This window comes from Solanum verrucosum, unplaced genomic scaffold (genome assembly GCF_900185275.1).
Source record: "Solanum verrucosum unplaced genomic scaffold, falcon-dt-bn FXZP01000238.1, whole genome shotgun sequence".
In the NCBI taxonomy this organism is placed as follows: Eukaryota; Viridiplantae; Streptophyta; class Magnoliopsida; order Solanales; family Solanaceae; genus Solanum; species Solanum verrucosum.
This window is the reverse complement of record NW_026020630.1, coordinates 1,532,332-1,556,347: the sequence shown is the minus strand read 5'-3', so window position 1 is coordinate 1,556,347 and position 24,016 is coordinate 1,532,332. Positions and strand designations below refer to the sequence as shown.

General features: G+C 31.8%; 3 protein-coding genes and 1 pseudogene across 3 annotated transcripts in view; 1 reads left to right on the top strand and 3 right to left on the bottom strand.

Annotated features, from left to right (window-relative positions):
* Positions 1–4,482: 4,482 nt before the first annotated feature.
* Positions 4,483–5,145, bottom strand: LOC125811656 (uncharacterized). The gene has a single exon (XM_049491180.1). The coding sequence runs from the start codon at positions 5,143–5,145 to the stop codon at positions 4,483–4,485; it is 663 nt and encodes a 220-aa protein (XP_049347137.1).
* A 5,507-nt stretch (positions 5,146–10,652) lies between these two features.
* LOC125811880 (casein kinase 1-like protein 4) overlaps positions 10,653–24,016 on the bottom strand; it is a 123,185-nt gene continuing 109,821 nt past the window's right edge. The window contains exon 16 of the mRNA XM_049491432.1: positions 10,653–10,663. The gene's annotated coding sequence lies outside the window, so the exon portion shown is untranslated. The remainder of the gene's footprint in view (positions 10,664–24,016) is intronic.
* On the bottom strand, positions 13,699–16,772 carry LOC125811878 (SNW/SKI-interacting protein A). The gene is made up of 2 exons (XM_049491428.1): positions 16,639–16,772; positions 13,699–15,699 (listed from the first exon to the last, which is right to left on the bottom strand). Exon 2 carries the CDS (start codon positions 15,663–15,665, stop codon positions 13,860–13,862), a length of 1,806 nt encoding a protein of 601 aa, XP_049347385.1. The 5' UTR covers positions 15,666–15,699; positions 16,639–16,772; the 3' UTR covers positions 13,699–13,859.
* Positions 20,489–21,511, top strand: LOC125811858 (jacalin-related lectin 34-like; annotated as a pseudogene).

Here is a 24,016-nt window from a genome sequence, read left to right as displayed (position 1 = left end):
ACTCAATATTAATTGATGATTGCCACATAGCCACATATAAATTTGGTTGGCTGACATTTAAATAAATTATAATTTTTGCAACTCATTTTCTTGTCAGAAATTTATTAATCCTACATTCTTCATTGCACACAAAATAAATACACAACACGAGTTCAATCGCTCAACATGACATGCATATGTATTTTATCTTTTTTAATCTATGTGTTTTAGTTTGATTACATTACTTTATTTGAGTCGAGAGTGTTTAGATATAGTACGTTTCTTTGTCTTTATGAAATTAAAGTAAAATTTGCATACAAAATATTTTTTTTAGATTTTATCTGTATGATTACATTATGTTGTTATTACTGCCGTCCCAATTTGACTAGGTATAAAGATAACAAAATTAAAAAGATAATCTTGAGATCTTAAACAAGATGTAATTGTGTTTCACTTTTTGCTTGTTAATTCTTCCCAAAAATAAGGACCTTTAATTTTTTACTAAAGCATATATTAAAAAATAGGTTTATTCTTTCTTTTTTTTTTCTTTGATTGGTTGCTCATTATGTGGATGAATTTAAGTCTTAATGTTCAACTAAAATTGCTCCTCATTATGATTTTTTGTTCCTTTCACTAATTGAATGACTATGAACATGTCAAATACCCAATTAACACACAAAACAAATAATTTTCAAATTCAATATAAGTTTTTCATGCTCTTTTCACCAATTGATTCATGGAACTCGCCTTAAATTTGGATTAATTTCTCACAAGTATTTATATATAATCTAAATAAATATTACGGAGGGTTGAGGATGGAGGTTGGGGTGTGGGGTTATGGGAATGGGGACTATGTGGGTAGAGTAAAAATGAAGTGTTTTGATAGGTAGAAACGACACCATTAATATGAAATGTTACTTGTTGAACTTGTTTAATTTACTGTACTTCCACGTGAAAAGTAATTTTTAGAAAAATATTTTCCTCCATGTTGAATACATCCTATATATCAAATATTTCTTTTTTGATTTTTTTTTCCCCATGTTTATTGTACAGATATTATCCAAATCTATATAAGTGTCATTATCAATCCATTCCTCAATCGATGTAGGATTCTAGCACATTCTTCAAGTTCAGGCCTAACTGGAACGTGGGTCGGAAGCTCAAAAAGAGATGAACCCCATGGCTTTGATACAATATAATAAAGATGTGACAATTGAACCAACTCAATACCGCCCAAAAGCTAGTTCTAGCAGGAATGATTGACCAAGTCCATATATAAGCATCATCACTCATCACCATTTTCCAATCTATATGAAAATATTTTTAATCTCTCAATGAAAATTTTAACTTCACCATTGTCTCGACCATTAATGTCTCATCAAATTATTAGTGTGGGTATGTTGACAAGCTGGACTCACAAAAAAAAAAAATAGCCAACAACTGACCAAGAAGATGACTTTCAAACCATTTTTTTTTGTAATAAAAGTTGTACATATATAGGACCAAAAATAGATTCTTTTTACAACCTATAAGCCACTAAGAAAGGGTATCCTACTTACCACATAAATAAAGGTATCTTCATTATTATCTGATTACTTACCCACAAACATGAATATATATATTAAATCGATATTTTATTTGGTAAAGTATTTTTTTATAATATTATCTAAAATCCTTGTATTTATTTTTCCACTTTATAATAATTTTACCAAAAATAAATAAATTAAAAAAATATATAATAAAAAATATATATATAAAAATATATATATATATATATATATATATATATATATACACACACTTCCTTTAAACTTTCTGAATTTTATTTATATTCTAAATCTATATGATAATTATTGCAAAAATACCATACTATTATAAGTGAAAGAAAAAAGGAGTACATATTATATTAATTAATTGTCATGCAAGGTTTATGGATGTTATAATATTTGTATGTTATTTAGAGGATTTAATAATAAGTAAAAAAAATATCACCGGCCTAATGTTTTTTTCCATCCATTGTCCTATAACTACTTCGAGATCGAGTAAAATTTGGATTCGCAATGAAAATCTCACTTTAACAATAAAACTTTTCCTACCAAAAGCTACTCTTTTATATAGCTCGAATATCGAAATATCTGATAAAAGATAATTAAAAAGATTGTTTCATTATAATCTTTAATTTGATGGCCATCAACCTAATTCTTAAATATACCTTGAATGATCATTTATTCAAGGATTAAACCACAAACTAAAAGAGTGTTAAAAATTATTTTAATTAACAGTTATATGTGACACTTTATATCTAATTAATGAGATAATTAATTTATGTAAAATTGGCTAAAATAGAAACGATTTCTCTCTTAAAACACCAATAACTATTTGTTAATTGAAATTCACACCTAAAACGTATCCATCATATATTATAACTTATGACTTATTCAAAAGCTTAGTGTATATTAATCATCATAAATGCTATAATTAATATTATTATTATAACGTCTTTGTTTTTCTATGTTTGACAGGTGACCTTCTAGCTACTCAAATTGACTACCACAATAGGCACAAATTAATCATTAATAGACCGTTACGAATGGAAAAAACAGAGAAAAAAAATAAATAAAGTTTCCAAAAAAAAAGAAAAAGATAATGATTAATTCCAAAACATATAGTTTCTTCTTATAGGTTCTTTTAATTAATTTTTTTCCAAAAAGTTATCTTTCACTTGGCCAACAAGAATAATACAAATATAAAAGCTAAAGATAAAAATGGATATAATTCATTTACCCTTAATCAAAGATTTGAGATTCGAGTTATGATATTATTAATTATAAAATATTTTTACGAGGGGAAAAATAAACATATAACAGTTGAAAATAATAAATTTCTGACTGATTTGTGGTTATTGGAAAAAATAGTGTGCTGGTATGCCGAATTGCTTTTGTCGGAAAAGACTTGATTTTATGTAGTGCGAGAATTAAAAAAATCCTATATTAAATCACTTTTTTTCTTTAACAAACTTTATTTGATGTGAATATAGATTAAACGGGACTTTAATGCAAATAAAAGACTTGATGATAAATAAGAATAATATAAGTAAAATGAAAACTTTTAAGAAAAGAAAAGGTTTAAGAGAACTATTTTTTAAAAAAAATATTTTACTACCACAATGCTCATCATTTAGACCAAAAAATAATAATATTTGAACTACAAAGAAGCTAAGAACCCTCTTTTCTTAATGAAAGGAGTGATCGTCCTAAGGTGATGTGCCTAAAATGATAGGAGTATATTTTAAGTCAGCTTTTAAATGATATGTGAAAAACTATATATTTTACGTATTCATTTTTCAGTTATATACAAAAGGAAATATATTTTACATATTTATTTATATGTGAAAAACGATATATTTTATACAGCTCTTCACCGTGATATGTAACAAACGATATATTTTACATGTCCGCTTTCAGAATGCCACGTGCCATGTGTCCCATCCCCATCCCCACCCCCACCAAAAAAGAAGCAACGTGTAGCCCTATCCACCATACCAACCAAAGGTTCAATGTCATAATTAATTTGTAGAAGAAAATTAAAGAGTTGGCCGTTTGTTGGGTTAAAATTCAAGCATTAAACATCTCTTTAAGCAAAACTAATGTCCCACCTTCAACTTCTAACCCAAAAAAGAAAATTCCACAATATATATATATATATATATATTAATTTGATGGGTAGTAACTAATAAAATTTGATAAAATTTGTTGTTATGTGTTCCTGAGATTATAGATTCGAGCGAGTGGAAATAGTCTCTTGCAGATATATAGAGTAAGATCGTGTACAATAAACTTTTATAGTCCAATTCTTCTCCAAATCTCACTCATAGCAAGAATTTAGTGTAACGAACCATTTTTTTTATTAGTTTGACTAGGGCAAGTTTAGCAAAGTGAACAGAACTTTTGAATTTTATTAATTCAAAATTAAATGTATAACATAACAAAATTATCTTTCTAATCTTGTAATCTTTAACGTGAATAGATAATGTCATTAGCGATAAAATGAAAATGTAGAATTTACAAATTTATTAAACATAAAAAAAATGACACTTTCTTTCCAAAAAAGTTACTTAAAAGAGAAAAGCTAATTAAGACGTAATAAATTGAAACAAAAGAAATAATATAAAAACAAGAGTTTCCCTTTTTTGGATTATAGGATCAACCACATACACCTCTTCAAGCAAACTAATGTCCCACCTTCAATTTCATAACACAAAAAAAAAAAGACTTTGAAAAAGTCAAAAAAAAAAAACGTAAGCAATATAATTTCGATTTCTTTTATTTCTCATCTGGTATTTGATATTCAATCTGCGTTCCGTACCAAAAACGCAAACAAACTTGACTTTGTGTGTCAATGAAGGTAGTCATGGAACTCCTAGTCCCCCAAAAAAAAAAAAAAAAAAAAAACTTAGGAAATAAAAAATTCACTAATTTTATTACACAATTTTTAAAAAAAAAATCATCTAGCATAAACATGATATGGAGATGGAGATTCAAGAGATGCTATCTTTTTTTGTTGCTTTAAATCTTTATAAAACTTCTTAATGAATTCTTCAGCATCTTTATCAACTTGTGAATTATAATTTTCCTCTGAATCTTTTACTGGAAATGGTGAATCAGTAACTCTTAATTTTCTCACATTATTTGGACTTTTTCCAAATCCAAGTAATGCTAAAGGTGAAGCAACTGCAATAGAAGTTGTACCACCAGCTTCATAACTTGTACTTGTAGTATTTAAAATTTCAAATACTTTTTGTACAACATCAATTTCCCCTGATTTATACGTACGATTTCGCCTACGTTTATTATTGGCGAAATACAGGGGAAATTTAGGACTATTACTGCAGCTAAACTCGTATTCACGACGTGTGATAAATGACATTGCTACGTCGTTGTTGTTGTTTGATTTGCACGTAAATGAAGACGATGAATAGTGTGGAGGATGTAACATAAGGTTGCTTATCGCTTTACCAACGATTTTACCTCTTTTTAACATGTCTTGAAGGGTAATTTGCATGAGTTTGCTCTTTAACATGCCTTTCCTCAACATGTAGAACATAATTCTCACTATATTCCATAGTTTTTTCCCCGCAATTTGAGGTGCACTTGGCTCAATTTCCATGTTGTTATATGTAAATTTATCTGACTGTGAAATCGACTGGTTAAGTGTGGAAAAAAAGATTATGTTTGTAGAAATAATAATATAAGTCTGTCTGACTGTGAAATCGAACGATCTCTAAGAGAGAGGGAGAGAGAAAGGGAAGAGGAAGAGAGATGTGTTTGTTTGGTTGTGAAGAGAGAAAAAGGATTAAAGAGGTATATATATAGGATTGTAAAATGAAGGTGAGAGGTTACAATAAATATTTTTTAAAAAATAATATTGATTTTTTTTTTGGGAGGAAAAAAAACAAATTATTATTGCACTCTCTTTCAATGATAGTGAGTGGGTACAATAATATTTTATTTTATTATTTTAAATAAAAGGTTGTAAAGTGATTAAATTAAATCAGTCCAAGATTGTGGCAAGTTCTCCAGAATTTTGGGGTATCTTCCTACCTTCTTTCATCTCTATTTTGCGAAACATATAAAAAAATAGTTGAGTAATAGTACTTTTGATCCCTCAATTATATATATTGGTCACTTCATGTTTAAAATATGTTGAACAAATCAGTTCGAGTGTATCTCACACGAATTGCCACATATGATGCTAAAAGAGAAGGACGTATGTCTCTAATTATTCAACTTTATATAAGTTTGAGTGTTTATTTGTGCACACTCAAAATTTAAGGGAATAAATATTAGGTAAAGCTAAATTAAAAAATACATTTATATATTATGTCTTGATTATTTATAGAATTATATAAGTACTATCAAATATCAAATTACTGTACAAACTTAACATATAAGACATGAGTAAATAAGTTGTGAAACGGTTAACCGTTATAGTAAAATTGTGAATATTCATAAGCAAAAAATCAAAAAAGTGAGCACAATGCAATTAAATGCAAGGTTTGATATGCTTGAAATGAAAAAGGTTCGATGTTTTTAGTCATATATTATAGAGAAATTCTGAATATTCATAAGCAAAGAAACTAAAAATGCACAGTACAATTAATTGCGAGGTTTGACATATATTATAAGGATTAAAATTATAATTACTAATGATTGAAGGGTCAAAAGTGTTATTATCCAAAAAAAATTATTAGAATGCAAATAATGTTATATTTTTTTTCTCTCTTTGATTTTCTTCGCTTTATGTATATTGTATGCCATAAAGAAAGTATTTTAATTTTTTGTGCAAAATGTTCTTTAACGAAAAGGACATTGCCTAGTTGATGTTAGAGAAATAAAAAGATGTGACAAAAGGATGGGAAAACACACACTTAATAATCAGATGGGTCGTTTACATTAAAATCATAAATTTATGATCGGAGTCGATATAAAATTAAAGAATGTAAATTTAATAATTCTGATTTCGATCATGTATATGAATTACAAAATCAACTAAATAAATACTAACGATAAATTTCATACATGTAATGATTGTGACTGAATTCAGAATTCTATCAAATTCATAATGTATAAATCCTGAATTTACTTTTATGTCTGATGTATTTGACATATACACTTTATTTTTCACTAAAAATGGCCAAATATCACATATTCTCACCTTATTTGATCATTTAATTATGGAAACTTATTATAATTGTTATAATTATTTAGTGTGAATAATTTTACCCATATATAGAACCACACAATTATGGACACTTTTTTTTTTTGCCTGCCTAATTGGAAAACTCATTAATCACGAGTGAAATTGTGGTGGAAACTTCTTTAATTGTTTTTTTTTTTTTGTAACATCAATTATTTGGAAGTTATTTCATATAATATTACTAGGAGCTGTCTTCCAGCTTCAAGAACTATTTAAAGTGCCTAAAAAAAAAGACAAAGCTTGGATTTCAATGATTGAAGTAAGTAATTAAATCAAATATATTTTTCTCAAAATTGTGCAAATTACTTTTTTTTTTAATGAGGGAGCATGAAAGAAAGAAAACTTTTTTTTCTCGATCTTATTTTATATGACACTTTTTCATTTTTATTAGTCGTTAAAAAAATACTTTTTTATATTTAAAAGTAAATTAATTTTAAACTTGTTCTAATGTCATACTTTTATAATCAGATAAATGTCATGGCATATGCAAGACAATAATTTTTTATTTATTTTTAAATATAATATTGAGTCAAATATTATCATATAAGCTGAATCGGAGGAGAAATCAAATTGAAACTTGCGTCTAGCTATAATACGTGAATTCAAATTACATCGAACCCCAATATAAATTCTAACATTAGGTGGAAAACAATAAAATAAAAAAAAATCAAGATTTTTTTTAAAGAAATGTTCGAATCACATCATAGTACGGATGTCTTCAAGTTTTATGTTGTTTGGTGGTGTAAATGTTTATTTGTCAGTGGGTGTTAAAAGAAGCATTTCATGTAGGTCATATTAAAAAAAGTAGTTGCAATAATTAATTAATGTAACGTGATAATTAAGTTGTGTAAAGTACTTTTCATTTTTAAATACACAATTTAATTACTAAAATTATATTTGTTATTGACTCTTATTTATTTATTTAAAAAAAAAAAAAAGAAGCGAGAACTATGTTTTAGTAAAAATATAAAATCACTAACAACCTTAACCAAAGGTTTCAGCTTTGAGTTGTGTATGAAGTCGCTTTTGTTAGGGAGCATTTTATCTCTCAATGTGAAATTTCTCGATGCAAATTCAAATTTAATTAAACGTGGATATCAGACACAATTGGAGTTTTAAAAAAGAGCACCTTAATGTTCTCCAAAAGTTAAACCATGTATATTCTTATATATTATCCACTTTTTAATTTATCAAGTGCCTAAATGAAATAATAAAATGTTCAAATAATTGTTTGGTGTTGTAGAATTAAAAAGATTTATAGGTTTTTATTCAATTGTTGATCATCTTAATGAGCAAAAAATAATATAATAATAACATGCTTAATATAATTCTACAAAATAAAGTCTGAGAGAGTGATGTTATGTTGTCTTACTTCTGCCTTACGATGATAAAAATGTTGTATATCTTAATATAATTCACTTTACTTAGAACTAGTTTAGATTATTTTTAAAAAAAAATAAACAATTCAATTATATAGATTAAATTGCCTATTTTTATTTGAATATTCACCAATATGTACCATCAGTAATAAAACTACTTTAATTCACAGCAAAAACCAATTAAATTCAGCCTAACGTCAAAGACGGCAAAGAATCTAGAAATTTAATAGGGAAAAGATTTGGAAAAAACTTTACTTAATACACTGACTCTTTTATTTGCCAATAATTCTTTTTTTAGATATTCAATTTTAAAATATTCATATTAGATAATTTTGATTATTTTTTTTTAAAAAAACTATGCGTATTCTCAAATATTTATTACGAATAGAAATAACTCAATATTAAGGAGCAAATAAGGAAAAAGGAATGATATAATTGGCTGCATTTTTTCATTGTGATTTCTTTTTCTTTATTACTTCTGCTCTTTTCTTTTTGGTCTGATTTGACACTTTGCTGGAAAATACAAATGGGCCAAATCAAGAATCTGAATTTTTTGTTTTAGTGGATAGACCAAACGTAGTAAAATACTCCCCAGTAATTGACTGCATGTAGATGGTCAAAATTATTTTGATATATTTATAGGAAGAAATATTATTTTTTGTTCGTGTTGAACGTCTTTGACTTTTTTTTCGTATCTACTTATTTATATTTTAAACCCCCTCAATAAATTTTTTGACTCTGTCACTACTAGTTGTCTTACGTATATCAGATATATAACGTTCAAATAATATTTTTTTTGTATATATAATTAATGAGTGTTGAATTCATAAACTTCTTCGAATGTTTATTTCTTCATATTTTAGTGAAAATTCCAACTCCATCGTATCAGGTCCAACAAAACCAAGCAAAAGTTTTCTTCTTCAATTAATTTACTTAATGAACATATCTTCTAGTTGTCTTAAAGGATATTTTAATTAGCTCACTAAGCTCCAAAGACTCAGAAACAATGTGTCTTTGTTGTTGCATTAGATTCAATTAATTAATAAACTCAGCTCAATATCTAGATAATTGAGTGGTTAATTTATTAAATTAATTAATCATTAAAGTACTAAAAGTACCTATACATTAATCAATTGTACAATTATTAGAGCATTTTAAAATTAAATTGATAGAATCACTTTCCTCATGAATGTTAAGAAATTAAAGAAAGACACTTGATGTTAACATCCCAATAATTCATGTTGGAGACTTGCTTTAGTGAGGAGCTAAGTATATAATGTGGTTGGATAGTTCAGATTGCTTCGTTCTTTAATTAGAATCACAAATTCGAGTTCTGAAAATGAAAAAAATTATGTTGGGAACGCTCCCCTAAGAATAAGTTTCATAATACACAAATTCAAATTTAATTGAATTCTATATAAATACCGAGCACTAGATTAAAAAAACATTTTAAAAAGCATACTAGGTTTTGTTATTCAACCTAACAAATATTTATTTAATTGGTAATACTAAAATAGTGTCATCACCTAACATATATTTATAACAAATATTTTTTTATTTGGTAATACTAAAATAGTATCATCAACCTAACATATATTTATTTTTGGTGATACTAGAATATAGATACTACTACATCATCAGGGTGAAGCTGCAAAAAATTATTTATACAATCAAAGTTGGAATATATATATATACTATTAATTCTGTGTTAAATAAAATATTTATTGACATGGTTTAAAGTTTTAAGTGGGATATAATGGAAGTATAAACTATTAATTATTAATCATCTCTAAGTGGGATATAATTGAAATATATACTATTAATCATCTCTAATTAGTGGGATATTGTTCCCTTTCATTACTTGTTAAATAATTTTTTCTTTTTTAAATATTCACTTTAGCTAACTAGAAGATTAGTTTTTATCACAAAATTTACCCCTATTATTAATTAATATTTCCTAAACTCAATAGAGTTTTAGTAGTCAAATTTAAAATTTTGAAGTAACATTGATAATGATAAATTAGTAAAATAATCACTATATTAATATTATTTAAGGGAAAGTATATATTAACTATTGTGCCTAATAATACATTTTAAGATGTTTTCCAACATGTAGATTCGATAAAGAAAAAGATTAAAAAGATTTATATACTTGAATTAACGTTGAAAATTAAGCAAGTTGACGCTTATTCTTTGAACCTCATTACATAAAGTTTACAAACAACAACAACTCAATGTATTTCTATAGGTGGAGTACGAGAAAAATGTTGTGTATTAGCGTTATCCACACCTTGTAAAGATAGAAAGATTGTTTACGACAAATCTTCAGCCGAAAAAAGAGCTATTAATTATAAAGATGTATTAATAAAGATATTTAGGGAGCTGAATTATATTATTGGTGGTCAAGGCCGATAGACATGTCATTTTCAGTAAATTTTCTTTGTTCTCCCAAAGTTCTTGTTAAACCTATTCTCTCTTTAATGCTTCAACAACTTGCTTTCATAGACTAGGCCACAAATTAAATCCCCTATATAATTTCCCAATTTCATTAAACCTCTAAATTTAAAGTTTCAAACAAATAATACAACTTTGATGTTGATCTCTCTAATTATTGGGTGGTGGAATGCATGGATGAATCAGAGCTTTTGGTTCGAGTTTTTGGAATAGAGAAACTTTGAATAGAAAATGTTTCCCTTTTAACAAGTGTTATACGACATGAATCATAATTAATCGAACTAGTGGAGTTAGACAACCATTATTAGTACCCAAGATGCTTTATTAATTGTTGCTCAATGTGCAAACGTTACATACCTACACAAAAGAATTATTTGTGGTCATATTTGCTAGTCGTTTGACCCATGGTCCGGCATAACATGGACAGGGTCTTCCCGTCCATGTTATGTCCTCGAGCTTTCAGAGCTTGAAATCTTAACAACGATCATCGATAAGATCTTTATAAACTTTCAATCCATATTTTTGCTTTTATATTAGTGTTCATCTTCTCACCTAGCTACAAGTGTACCATCTTCAATTCAAATCCATTAATAAGCCCAACTTAGGCCTTGAATTTGTGGCCCAATTCAATGAAGTGCTAAATATGGGCCTTTTCATGTAGAGCCCAACAAAAGAAATCCTTTGATGCTTTGCTTAGTAGAACTATAACTTCATACACATTAAGCAATGGATATTTTACTTTATTATTAACAACTAAGGTTAAATTACTTGGTTTGGTGTAAATATTTGGTGCGGAAAACATATATTAGGTGCAACCCTAGTGAAAAGTTCATCACTATTTTCCATATTTCAAGGAGAAGACTTTGTATGGTCGTTCTGTCCAAATTGTAACTGATTATAGAAGATCATTTTTCCTTTAACATTTATATGTAATCTAGCAAAACACTATGAAGGTCATATATAGTGGGATGGTCAAGGGGTAGGCATGGGTGAGCAAGAGACAGTGAAATTGAAGTATCACTTATAAAACTTGTTTTTCTAGTTATAGAAAATTATTTTCCTCATTAAAATATATTTTTCAAAACATTTCGACCAATCAAAATATTTTAAAAAAAAGTTCCTTCACTAAAAGGTTCAGGAAGTGTGAGCCAACTGCTTTATCATGTTATAATTGAGCCGATTTGCATTTTAAATATCACCTACCTAAGCACTTCTATTTATATATATAACAATTTTTTAGGCTTAGTTGAAAATTCCTTGCTCTAGCTCCCATTTGGTCATAGATTTTAAAGAGGAAACTTAAAAAAATTTAGTTTATAAAATTGTCCCTTTTGGACATGCATTTTATTTAGAAAAAAATTGATGTTTTCTGAATGCAAGTGTCAAATTTGAAAAATATTTGAAGAACAAATTTTCAAAATTTGATCAAATTTCATAGTCAAAAGGATATTTGAAGATAGATTTTCAAAATCTACAATCAAACGCTAGCTTATTTTCATTCAGTTATTTGTCATTGTTAATCAGTCAACTACAAAAAAAACAAATTAGAATCACGCAACACACGTTGTTGGTGTGCTTTCTATTCAATAACAACATATGGTCTTGAAAAGAACCTTTCATTCAATGTTCCAATCTTATATAAAACGTAGTTAGCAAAGGTCAGTTTATCTAGCATTTTTTTGCATAAAGAATTACTTATGCATAAACTCTCTCTCATAATTCAACTTCAAGACAACCAAAGGCACTATACCTTAGTATCTCTCGAACTTCCAATCTTAAATAAAACAATAGTTAGCAGAGGTCAGTTTGTCTGGTATTCCCTCGTGTAAGGAACTACTTTTGCATCGGCTTTCTCTCATTAGATAATTACCTAGGCAAAAGCAGCTCTCTCCGAAGTCAAGCATGAATTATACTTCAGTTAGTAGCCAGAGAGTTAAAATAGCTAAGGCCAAAGAAGTTTTTAAGCTTATATTCATCCTAGTTATTTGCATATGGTTTCTGTATCAGATTCGAAATTCCCAAAATGGAGATTTTGAACATGAAGACAAAAGCACTATGGAGAAATCTGAATATGTTGTAAACAGGGATGAAGAAGAATTTCAGGCCATTGAAACAGAAATCGAAAATTTTGGTACTGAATTCCATACCTTCCATGATGAGAACGGAATTCCAGAAGATATTCGTGATGTGAACTACACGAAGAATGAATTGAATGATGACCTTAACACCAATCCGCACCTGGAAGTAACATCAGGTTTGGATAGTGAAAGACTCAGAGGCGGTTTTAGGATTTAAATTTTTAAGCACTCATGTGTCCAAAATATAGTATTTTTTCTGAAATTTTCATGATTGTTCAGATATATATCTATCTATGTGTCTGAAAATGCTGTGTTCAGTTGAACTCGTTTACATAAAATTTAGTTAATGAAGTCCATACCTTCCATGATAACGGAATTCCACATATTTGTGATGTTAACTACAGGAGGAATGGGTTGAATGATGAACTTAGGGCCAATTCTCGCCTGGAAGTAACATCACGTTTGGATAGTGAAAAACTGAGAGAGAGATCCAAGATGTAAGTTAACACTCCGTGTCGAAAATGTTGTGTTCAATTGAAACTTGAACTGGTTTATGTGTTCGATCGAACCCAATAGTTTTTATTCAAATCATGTATTTGTCTTATGTGAGATCCATTGAATATGTACACATTATTATTTTATTAATAAGAACCCAATAACTTTAAAGAACTCAAAAATCTGAGGATGAGTTGAAACAAGAGTAGGCATACTACTACTTTATGAGGAAACCAATTTAAGTTAATGACATTTGGGCAAATTATAGCAGAAATTGATACTGAAACTAGTTGAATTTATCAAGGCTGGCTACACTCCATCAGTATCAATTAAATGTGCAAAGAGAGTTCCTTTGCAGCAAAAGATTCAGAGGCAAGGACCCTACACCACAAAACAAAAACGCAAAAACTTCTCAGAAATTCCTTATATCCAAACGAAAAATATTCATATCAAACTGGGTCAAAATCACGCAACTTAATTACGCGATGGATATTATCATCCTCCAAATCTAAGAAAACCACTGTTTCAAGGCAGAAAAGACTTAAAAGCAATAATTAAAGAGATGATAATATCGCCTGAAGTAGGCATGACTTCAACACTTTAAAGCTCAAGTTGCAAGAACAGAAATACATTACGACAGTATAAAGATTGAGAGTAGTTCACTTATGCAGCAAAGATGAACACATAAAGGCCAGGGACACTGGCAGTGGAAGACAATTCAACGCCCTTTGTCGAAAGCAATACGAGTTCTGCTTGATGTTTCATAACCATCTCGCGTGGAGCCAGCACTAGCCTTCATGGTGCCTCCACTACCAACATTTGACATGGCTTTCTTTCCCTTCTTAACCTCTGTCAAGAACTGGTCAAGACCAAATGGATCAGCTTCCTCAACTTCCTTAACTTCCTTTTCAAATGGTACAGGCCCATCTCTGGTACTAGTCCTCTCAGATGTTCCAGAAAATGCCTTGTCGGGCTTAAAGCGCTCTGTCTTCATGATCTTATCCAGCTGCTCATCTGCACCTCCATACATTTCAGAATCAGTATCTTTCTTCGGTCTGTATAGAGTAGAAAGAGTAGGCTGAGCGGTAAATAGTCCCTTGTCATAGACGTTGTAGGAATCATCCACTGCAAATCCAGAATCCATCCCTTTCTCCTGGTTGAACAATCTCTGATCATACATGACCTCTCCTCTTGATGTGCCAGTAGAAGCCATTCCAAGAGCCACTTTTTCGCTCACATCACGGTCTCTATCTCTGGTGATCTTACTCTTCTTACCCATTGCAGCATCTTTTGCCTCCAATCTCCTCTCCCTCTCCCTCTCACGGCGCCGCTCCTCACGTATCTTCTCTCTATTCAATCTTTCTTCCCTTTCCCCCCTTGATTCTTTGGGCAAATCTCTTGCTCGCTCATAATCCTCATTCATATCATCAACATTCCTGGAGTCCCTCTCAGAAGGTACATGTGCAGCAGCCGAAGGTACCCCAACCAATCTATCAGATCTTGCCTTGCGGGCCAACTCCCGAAGTTCTATCTCTTTCTTCTCCTTTTCTTTCATCATCATCTCTTTCTGAACCTTTGACCGCATTGCAACTGCTTCTCTGGCTTTCTGTTCTGCAACATACAGAGCCTCTGATAGTTTTGCAAAATTATCATTGATCTGAACATCTTGAAGTCCCCTGCCATCAGCAGCAAGACGCTTATCAAGTGGGATTGTGTAACCTTTGGGGTTCTTCCAGTTTGATATACAAGGTGGAATCTTCCAGTCCTGCTGGTCCTTCACTGTAACTGGACGGGGAGGAGAATGCATAACAGGCACAGGTGGAGAACCAGAGGCCCTAGGGACCCTCTTGTGTTTGAACTTCGGTGGATCCAGAGGGTCCACGGGCATCTCTACCATCCTAATAATCCTCTCCTTTGCACCCGAGTTAAAAGCTGCCGCTTGCTGGGAAGGCTTGTACTTAATAAACTTGGACTCTTGAGATTGTGTGGCAACATTTTTGGGCTGTGCAGCACTCAACCGCACATTTACAATCTTCTCAAGTGCTGCTTTAGTTTCCTCCATTGTCTCATCGATTACTTTCTGCTTCTCATCCTGATCCATCTCTTCATCACTCTCGTCCTCCTTCACAAACTTGGGGATAAGATCTTTATGCTGAGAATAAACAATTTTCTTTGCATTCTCACCCTGCCTCACAATTGCATCATATCGCACTTCACCATGCTCATCCACAGTAACAGGCAAATTCTTTCCCCCGGCTTTCCAGTCTTTCTTTCTGCCCATATCAAGTGGGTATTGTGCATAATGGATTTCAGGGAACGCTCCTCCATCCCCAAAGTCCTCAAGCTTGGATGGCCTAAATCCAGCCCGTTTTAGATAAGGGGGTACCGGATTTGCCTTGATTACTGCAGATTTCTCCGCCTCAGTTGCACTATACCTATTCTTGAACCACGGGTCACTTGTATGGTCATAGACTGTGCTGGTAGTGGACTTTGCTGCTGGAAGAAGCTCCTTGAGAGATGCCATGCTGAAAATCCCAGATTTAAAGTTCCTACAGCCACTGCATACACAGAGAAGACAGGTACAGATCAATATATCAGTCTCTCAACCATGTCTAAATAGACCTTTTAAATATGCTGCTGATAAACATAACCAGCTAAATGCAAAGATCAGTATCAACCATATAAAAAAGGATTAATTACTTAATTAACCGGCTCTAACATATTAACCTACGCTCAGCACCAGTGTTGATAGATCAATTGGAATACATAGACTTTTTGTCAATCAATTAGTTGATCGTTAAAGCTCAAATTAGTTGTTCGAAATAATCAGGAAACAGACTTCTATTTTTTTTAAAAAGTAAAACAGACTTGCAATGACTTTAAACTGATAACTTCAATTATAACTGCTAAACCCCACAAAGTAGTGGTAAAGATTCCATCTTTTATGGCCTTACTCCCTTTTCCCCTCCCCACACTCCACTTGTGGGGTTACATTGGGTATGTTGTTGTACTCCCTTTCCCCTGAGGTTTCTAGCTATTGATTCATAATATTATACCACACAAGAATCAAACAACAATATATATTAACTAGCAACAATACAAAGCACTGCAAAGCTCAGATCTGAGGACTTTTGTTATGCACCGAGTAAAAAAAAGCACAACAATCTATCTCACATAGAGCATTTCACAAAAAAAAAATCTGGAAAAACAGGTGATAGGGTTTCAGGCAGATAGGAAAAAAATACAGGTAGAGAAAAAGAGGTGCATACACCTAGATTTCTATACATTGAATCATATTATTAAGCATATACTGCACACAACGACTTTGCAAACATATCAAAAGGCAAACATACAAAGTACAATACACAGCAGATTTGAGGGCTTTTTTAACTACTATTTAACAAAACAATTGAATAAAAATACATAAGAGAGAGATTAGGGTTTCAGACGAAAGAGAAGGATAGAAGTAAATACATGGAGAACAATAAGATACTTACAAATCGAATTCTTAGCTGAGTTCGCCAGAGAAGAAGGCGAGGAAGAGTAGCCGCCGGAGGGTTGAAATCGCCAACGAATCGTTGGATTTTGGGTACTTAAAATTGGGATTTTTTTTTGCTGTGCTTATATTTTCTTTATATATTTTATATATATAGAGCCCAAAATATGTATCCTACTCCTTCTCTTATTGCATAGAGATTTAAAGCCCGTTTGAATTCACCTTCTCCTTTTTTTTTAAGTGCTTATAAAATTAAAATTATTTTTTTATTGATATTGATCGTCCTGCAATGATGGGTCAGTTTCATTCTTAATCGGAGAAGTTTTGAATTCGAGCTTTAAGTATGAATAAAATTATGTTGGATGTGTTTCTACCAAATGAATCCTATAGTGCGCAATTCAGATTATTAGTCGGAACTCAAATGCGGATTTTAAAAGGCAGAATGGTCTGGGAGACCCTTGTACTTGTCTTATTTTGTCACATGAGCCCTTCTAATCTCGACTTTGTCAACTGAACCCTCAAACCCACTGAAATTCAACATTTTAAACCCTTTTTTTACCACTCAGTGGTGCATAAACTACAAACGCCACACGTAGCTTTTCACGTCATTTAAAAATGCCACATAGGATATGACATGTTAAAAATAGGCTTATCCTTTTCTTTCAAACATTTCTTTCCTTTCTCCTTTTCAACTAGACCCTTCTACTCCCTTAATCCCGATTTACATTGTTGCTCACTGCGATTTTTTTCGATTTTGTGAAGTGTTTGAGTTCGCGTTTCACTCCATTGTTATAAGTTTCTTGACTGATTTTCATTCTCTTTGTTTTGCAGTTGTGTTTTTGGTATTTCATTTTGAATTTTGTTGTTTTGAGTTCTTGTTAGGGCTTAGTTGTTGCAGAGGTCGTGGTGTGATTTTAGGGAGGATTTTGTTTTTTTACATGCCTAATAACAATTTGTAGAAGTATTATGCATTCAATGGCACTTGTCGTGAATATCTGTTGAATCTAGGGCTTTTCGTATCTGAATTTTTTTTTTTTTTTATCAATTACGTTGGATTTCTTTCTTGTTAGTGGTCCAATTGGATTATACCATATTATTATAGAGGTTTTTGTTGTATTCCATAAAGAATTAGTTTAAAATTAGGGTTTTTTTTCCGATTAGGGTTTTTTTGTCATTTAGGGCTTTTTGTCAATCATTTGATTGTATTTTCGTGACTTTGCAAGCATGGTAAGAATATAGGTTCAACAATTATTACACTTCAAATGCATTATGGGGGATGTTTTTTATCAGATCCTAAACTCAGGATGCTAATGGAATTTCTGATCTTGAAAAAATAAGAATCGATATGGATGAGCTTCATATTATGTTTTTTCATAAATTAGCTAGAGAATTGGGAGTTGAAAAAGTTGAAACCTTTGGGTGCAAAGTTAACAAAAAAAGTGGTTTTTATATGTTGAAAAGTGATGTTGATGTGTTGAGATTTATTAACAACTTAAAGGGTGGGGACTTTGTTGATGTGTATGTGGTACATCAAATTAGTACTCCTTTAATTGTTGAGAATCCTACTGAGGTGCAAATAGCCCAATTGCTTACTCCCAAAAAGGGTAACCCCCCCCCCCCCCCACCTATTGTCATAAATGTTAGGGCTGATGTGTCTTCCCCTTAACCATCTGATAAAAATGATACAAATATAAAAGAAGATCAACACCTAGGGTAGACAAGGGTAAGAATAAAAAGGTTGCTGCTCCTGAGGTTTCTTTAGAGGACTTAGATGAAGATGAAGGTCAAGGTCAAGGTAATGACTTTTCTTCCTACCACCTTCATACATCTGATGAATCTGATGTAGATGTAGATGCTAAACAATCTGATTCTGAGTCACTTTATGATGTTGATGAGAACATTGATGACTTAAGTGACTTGGATTCTGAGCTTGTTGAAGTTAGGAAGTCTAACATTCAAGAACAAGTTAATAAAGAAAAAGCTGCTAGAATAAATAAAAATGAGATACCTTCTGGTCCTGTAGGTATAGATACTGGTTTTGAAGATATTTATAAGAATAAGAGGGGAAGATATAAAGGAAAATTGGGTGGGGATGACCTGTATTTTGATAGCTCAGATCCTGGTAGTGATATTAGTGAGGATGAAGGGGATCCTATTGATTCTGATGAGGTTGTAGATCCACCAGCTAGAAATTCAAGTACAAAGGTCTATTTTGACCAACTGCCATTTTTTTTTTCCAGTTGTATATGATTTTTGTGAATAATGTTCAGTTTAGAGAAGCACTACAGACTTACTCTATTCAGAATGGTGTGAACATTAAACTTAAACCTAATGAAAAGGAGAGGATCAGGGCAAAATGTAATAAGAAGGGTTGTCTTTGGCATATTCTTGGAAATATTGAGGGTAATAGAAATTTTATTGTGAAGACATATTTTCCTGTCCATAAGTGTTTCAAAAGAACAAGAAACAAGTTATGTACTCCAAACTGGATTTGTAAGACTTACAAAGACAGAATCATGAGTGAGCCTAGCATCAGACTCCATCAGATTCAAGGCTTGGTACAAAATGATTGTGGATTGTATGTTAGTAAAACAAGTTGTAGAAGAGCAAAAATGAAAGTCATGAATGAGCATATATGTGATTTCATATGGGAATTTGCTAGATTGTATGACTATGCTGAGGAGTTGAAGTCTACAAATTCAGGAACTACTGTGGTTGTTAGGACATCCAAGAATACAATTTCTGGAAAAGAGGTATTCCAAGGGATTTATAATTGTCTTGGAGCATTAAAAAGTGGTTGGATGGAAGGGTGTAGTAGGATAATTGGTTTTGATGGTGCATTTCTGAAAGGTGTATGTAGAGGTGAACTGTTGTCTTGCATTTTCAATGATGGAAATAATCAGATGTACCCTATAGCATGGGCAGTAGTTAATAAAGAATCCAAGGACACATGGTCTTGGTTTATCAAGTGCATCAAACATGATTTGGAACTGACACAAACCGAAAGTGAAGGACTGACAGTTATGTCTGATATGCAGAAGGTATGAGAACACTTTGTAGTCTTTTTTTTTACTTTGCTATAGCAATTTCTATGTTACACTTATGTTCCTATTGTTTTTCCTTGGCATGCCTTTTTTCTTTGATAGGGTCTTAACCTAGCACTTGTTGATTTATTATCAAATGCTGAGATTAGATGGTGTGCTAGACATATATGGGCCAACTAGAAGAAGGAATGGAGTGGTGAATACAGGAGGAAGAAATTTTGGTAGGTTGCCAAGGCTCCATTTGAAGTTCATTTACAATCAAAACTTGATGAAATGAGTCTGTTGGGAGAAGGTATTGTGGAAGCTTTGAAAAAGTACAATAAAAATGCATGGTGTAGGGCATTATTCAAGGACCATAGCAAGTGTGACATAGTTGAGAATAATATGTGTGAGACATTCAATAGTTGGATCTTGGCAGCTAGATTCAAATCAATCATCACAATATTAGAGGAAATTAGAGTCAAAGTCATGGAAAGAATGACTCAAATGAGGGAGTTTTCTGAAAAATGGATAAGTGATGTGTCACCTATGGCTATGCAAATTCTTACTGACAATGCTAAATATGTAGCCATATGTGAGGTTAAATTTAATGGAGATAATGGCTATGCGATTCAGCATCCACTATATAAACATGTTGTTAATCTAAAAAAGAACGTGTGTAGTTGTAGGTCATGACAACTGAAGGGAATTCCTTGTGCATATGTAATTACTGCAATGCATTACAAAAATCTAGATGTTGAGTCATTTTTTGATCACCGGTACAAGAAGGAAACATATTTGAAGGCCTACAGTAAGTTCATTCAACCTATGACAAACATGAAGATGTGGCCCAAGAGCACAAGACCATCCATTGAGCCATCTAAAATCACTTTTATGCCAGGAAGACCAAGGAAAAAAAAGTCTAAAGATAGTGATGATCCTAGTATGAAGAAGTTTGGAAAGGCTACAAGGAAGGGGAGAAAAATGAAATAATTTTTGTGTAGAAATTTTGGACAAAACAAGAAAGGATGTTCAATTGCTGTAAGTTTTGCTTTAACTTCTTCAACTTTGTTAATGAAATTTATTTTTATCAATACTTCTTAATTCAGTTTGAAAAATTTTTGTATGTAGAAAAATGGCTATACTACTGGAATTGCAAGAACTGCTACAGGTGGAACTGGTGGTGCAACTACTTCAGCAGCTTCTACAGGTGTAACAGGTAAGGCTACTGGTGGAAGTGGTGGTGCAACTACTTCAACAGCTTCTACAGGTGTAACTGCTGGTGGAAGTGGTGGTGCAACTACTCAAAGACCAGCCACTACTTCAGCAGCTTCTGGAGGTGCAACTACTGCTGCAACAACTACTGGTGGAAGTGCTGCAAATATTTATGTAAATTTTGCAAGTGTTGCTCAACCAACAAGTCAATTTAGTACTCAACAGTCAACTACTAGTGCTAGTGGCTCAAAGGAGAGTAGCAAAGTTAAAAGAAGTGGTGCAAATCCCGAATATAAGAGGCTAAGAACAGAGAAGCCAAGAACAACTAGTTTTGGTGTGCTATTTGGAGCAAGTGGTAGTGTGATTGAGAGGGTAAGTATTACTATTTAAGGACCTTTAGTTTGATTTTATAAAATCTCTCTAACTAATATCATTATTGCCTTTTAACAGTCTGGAACTACTGATAGAGTGTTACATTGTGCACCATTGAAGAGTTCAGTGTCTACCAATATCGATCTTGGTTACAAACCCAATGGACTAAGGTGGAAGGGTGGAGCTGCAGTTACTCAAAGACAACTACATGAACAAAGTTACAAGCGAGCCACTCAGTCCACACCAAGCACTCAAGACACATAATATTTCATAGTAAAGACTCATGTTTTGCCTAGCTAAATTCTCAATGACATTGTCTATGATACTTTCCACTATTAACTTAATCTTCAAATGTTGTGTTAGCTTGCTATGACAAACAAGTTATTTTTACTTATGAATTTGCTATGATAATTATAAGTCTTAATCTGGATATATTCATACAGTATATTACATTATCATAGTACTCAAATGAACAAATCATCAATACATCTTAAAAACAAAAGATAGAAATCAAATGACAACAATCACAACAACACTGATATCAATACTAATGCTCGATCTCCCATGTCTTCCATGCTTTCCATGCCTTTCCTGCCTTCCATGATCAACATTTGTTGATTGATTTTTCATGTAGTATTGTTTTTGGTATGTAGGATCAGCCATATCAGCCCATCGAAAAAATCCACATCCATTACCATTTGTGTATTTTTGACAGCCCCAAAACATTATTCCTGGATTTGTTGATGTTCTTGACATCTTAAGTTCAGCATGAAGCCCACAATAGCAAAAACAAACAGTCATTGTGAAGAACAAAAAAATTAACGAGAAAGAAAAATGCGAGAAAAATAAAATATAGACAAAAAAGGCCTGATCAATTGTGGAGAAGAAGAAGAAATTTGGAGAGAGATAAATGAGTGAGAAAGAGAAGAAATTTTGGATATTTTAAGAAGAAATTAGGGAAATTTGAGAAAGATGGCCAAAAATGACCGTTATTGGCTTTTTAAAAGCATCTCACGCTCCTAAAGTAGGTGTAATTCACACACTTGAACTATTTTTGCCACATGGGATGACAGGTCAAAAAAAGGGTTTAAAATATTGGACTTCAGTGGGTTTGAGGGTTCAGTTGGCAAAATCGAGATTAGAAGGGCTCAGGTGACAAAATAAGACAAGTAAAGGGTCTCCCAGACCATTCTGCCATTTTGAAATCCAAAAATAAAATAAATTTCTAAGCACTTTTGTAGAGTTGAAACAAAATAAAAAGTGTTTTTAAGCTAAAAATTACAAGTCCATTCAAACACTCTTTTTAATGGAAAAAGGGACAAATATATCCTTGAACTTTCGAAAATGGTATGTCAATACCCTCCATCATACTTTTCGTCCATTAGTGCCCTCGCCGTCCAATAACTAGTGCACATTTGCCCCTCCCACTAACGGAAAACTCATTTTGTACACATGGCACAATCCTACGCCTCAACTCGGGTTGACCAAATATTTAACCCAAATTTCAAATACCCGTTTAACCCGCCCTATTACTCATTTAACAAACTATCGACAAACCTAAAGAAAAATCCCCATTTACTTTATCTCTTCTTCTTCCTCGTAAGGTCGTTGTCGTCCCCCACCTCCTCACCCGTTCCTCCTCATCCTTCTTCTTCTTCTTTTATCTTTCCATATACTATTTCAATCATCTACTTGAAGATTTAAACAAAAGCGATAGAGATCAAAGCACCTATTTCTATAAAGAAAAAGACATCACGCTAAAATCTTGAAGAAGAGACTCAAAATCACTGCCTTGGATAAAGTTTCTGCAAATCAAATTAATTAACATCATCTATCAGGGGAAAAAATTAATTAGAGTAATCGAAAATGAAAAAAAACATAACCATATCAAAACATTGCAATTTATTTGCATTCTCTGCTACTTGTATGCCCTTTTTGTTAAGAAAGAGGTAGTGGGCGAATACGTCTGAATTCTGATGCAATTCCAGGAAGGATAACTTCCAGCAGAGACTGAAATTAAATAAAATTTATATTCTATTTGTAGTTGATCTGCCAATTCTTCGAGGAAGTGAATTCCATTTGTAGTTTTCATTCAAATATGAACATTGTTCAACTCTACAATCCCAAAAACACTGATACAGATTAAGAATTCAACACATTGAGGGTTCTCAAACATGAACAACAAACTTCAACCTGAAAAATTCCAATCAAATTACACAATACACCTCGAAATTATTTTTGATTTCTGCAAAGAAAAAAATGAAACTCAAGAATGGAAAATGGGATTCCGAGCTAATACAACTTATGTTTCTTCCCCAAATGGAAACAAAGTTCTGGAAAGTTTATGGAATCTTCTTCTTCTTAACTAAAATAAAAAAACAAATTCAAATCTTCAACCCCACAATCCCAAAAACTCGATTCAGATTCAGATTTCAACATATGTTTGATATTTCCACTTGGGGTTCTTGAACATGAACAAATTTCGATGTGGGTAATGGATGTATTGAGTGTGTTAAATGGGTAATGGGGCGGGTTAAACATGTATTTGAAATTTGGGTTAAATATTTGGTCAACCCGGATTGAGGCGTAGGATTGTGCCACTTGTACAGAATGAGTCTTCCGTTAGTGAGAGGGGCAAATGTGCACTAGTTATTGGACAACGAGGGCACTAATGGACGAAAAGTATGACAGAGGGTATTGACATACCATTTTCGAAAGTTCGGAGGTATATTTGCCCATTTTACCCTTTTTAATTAGTAATAGTAATAG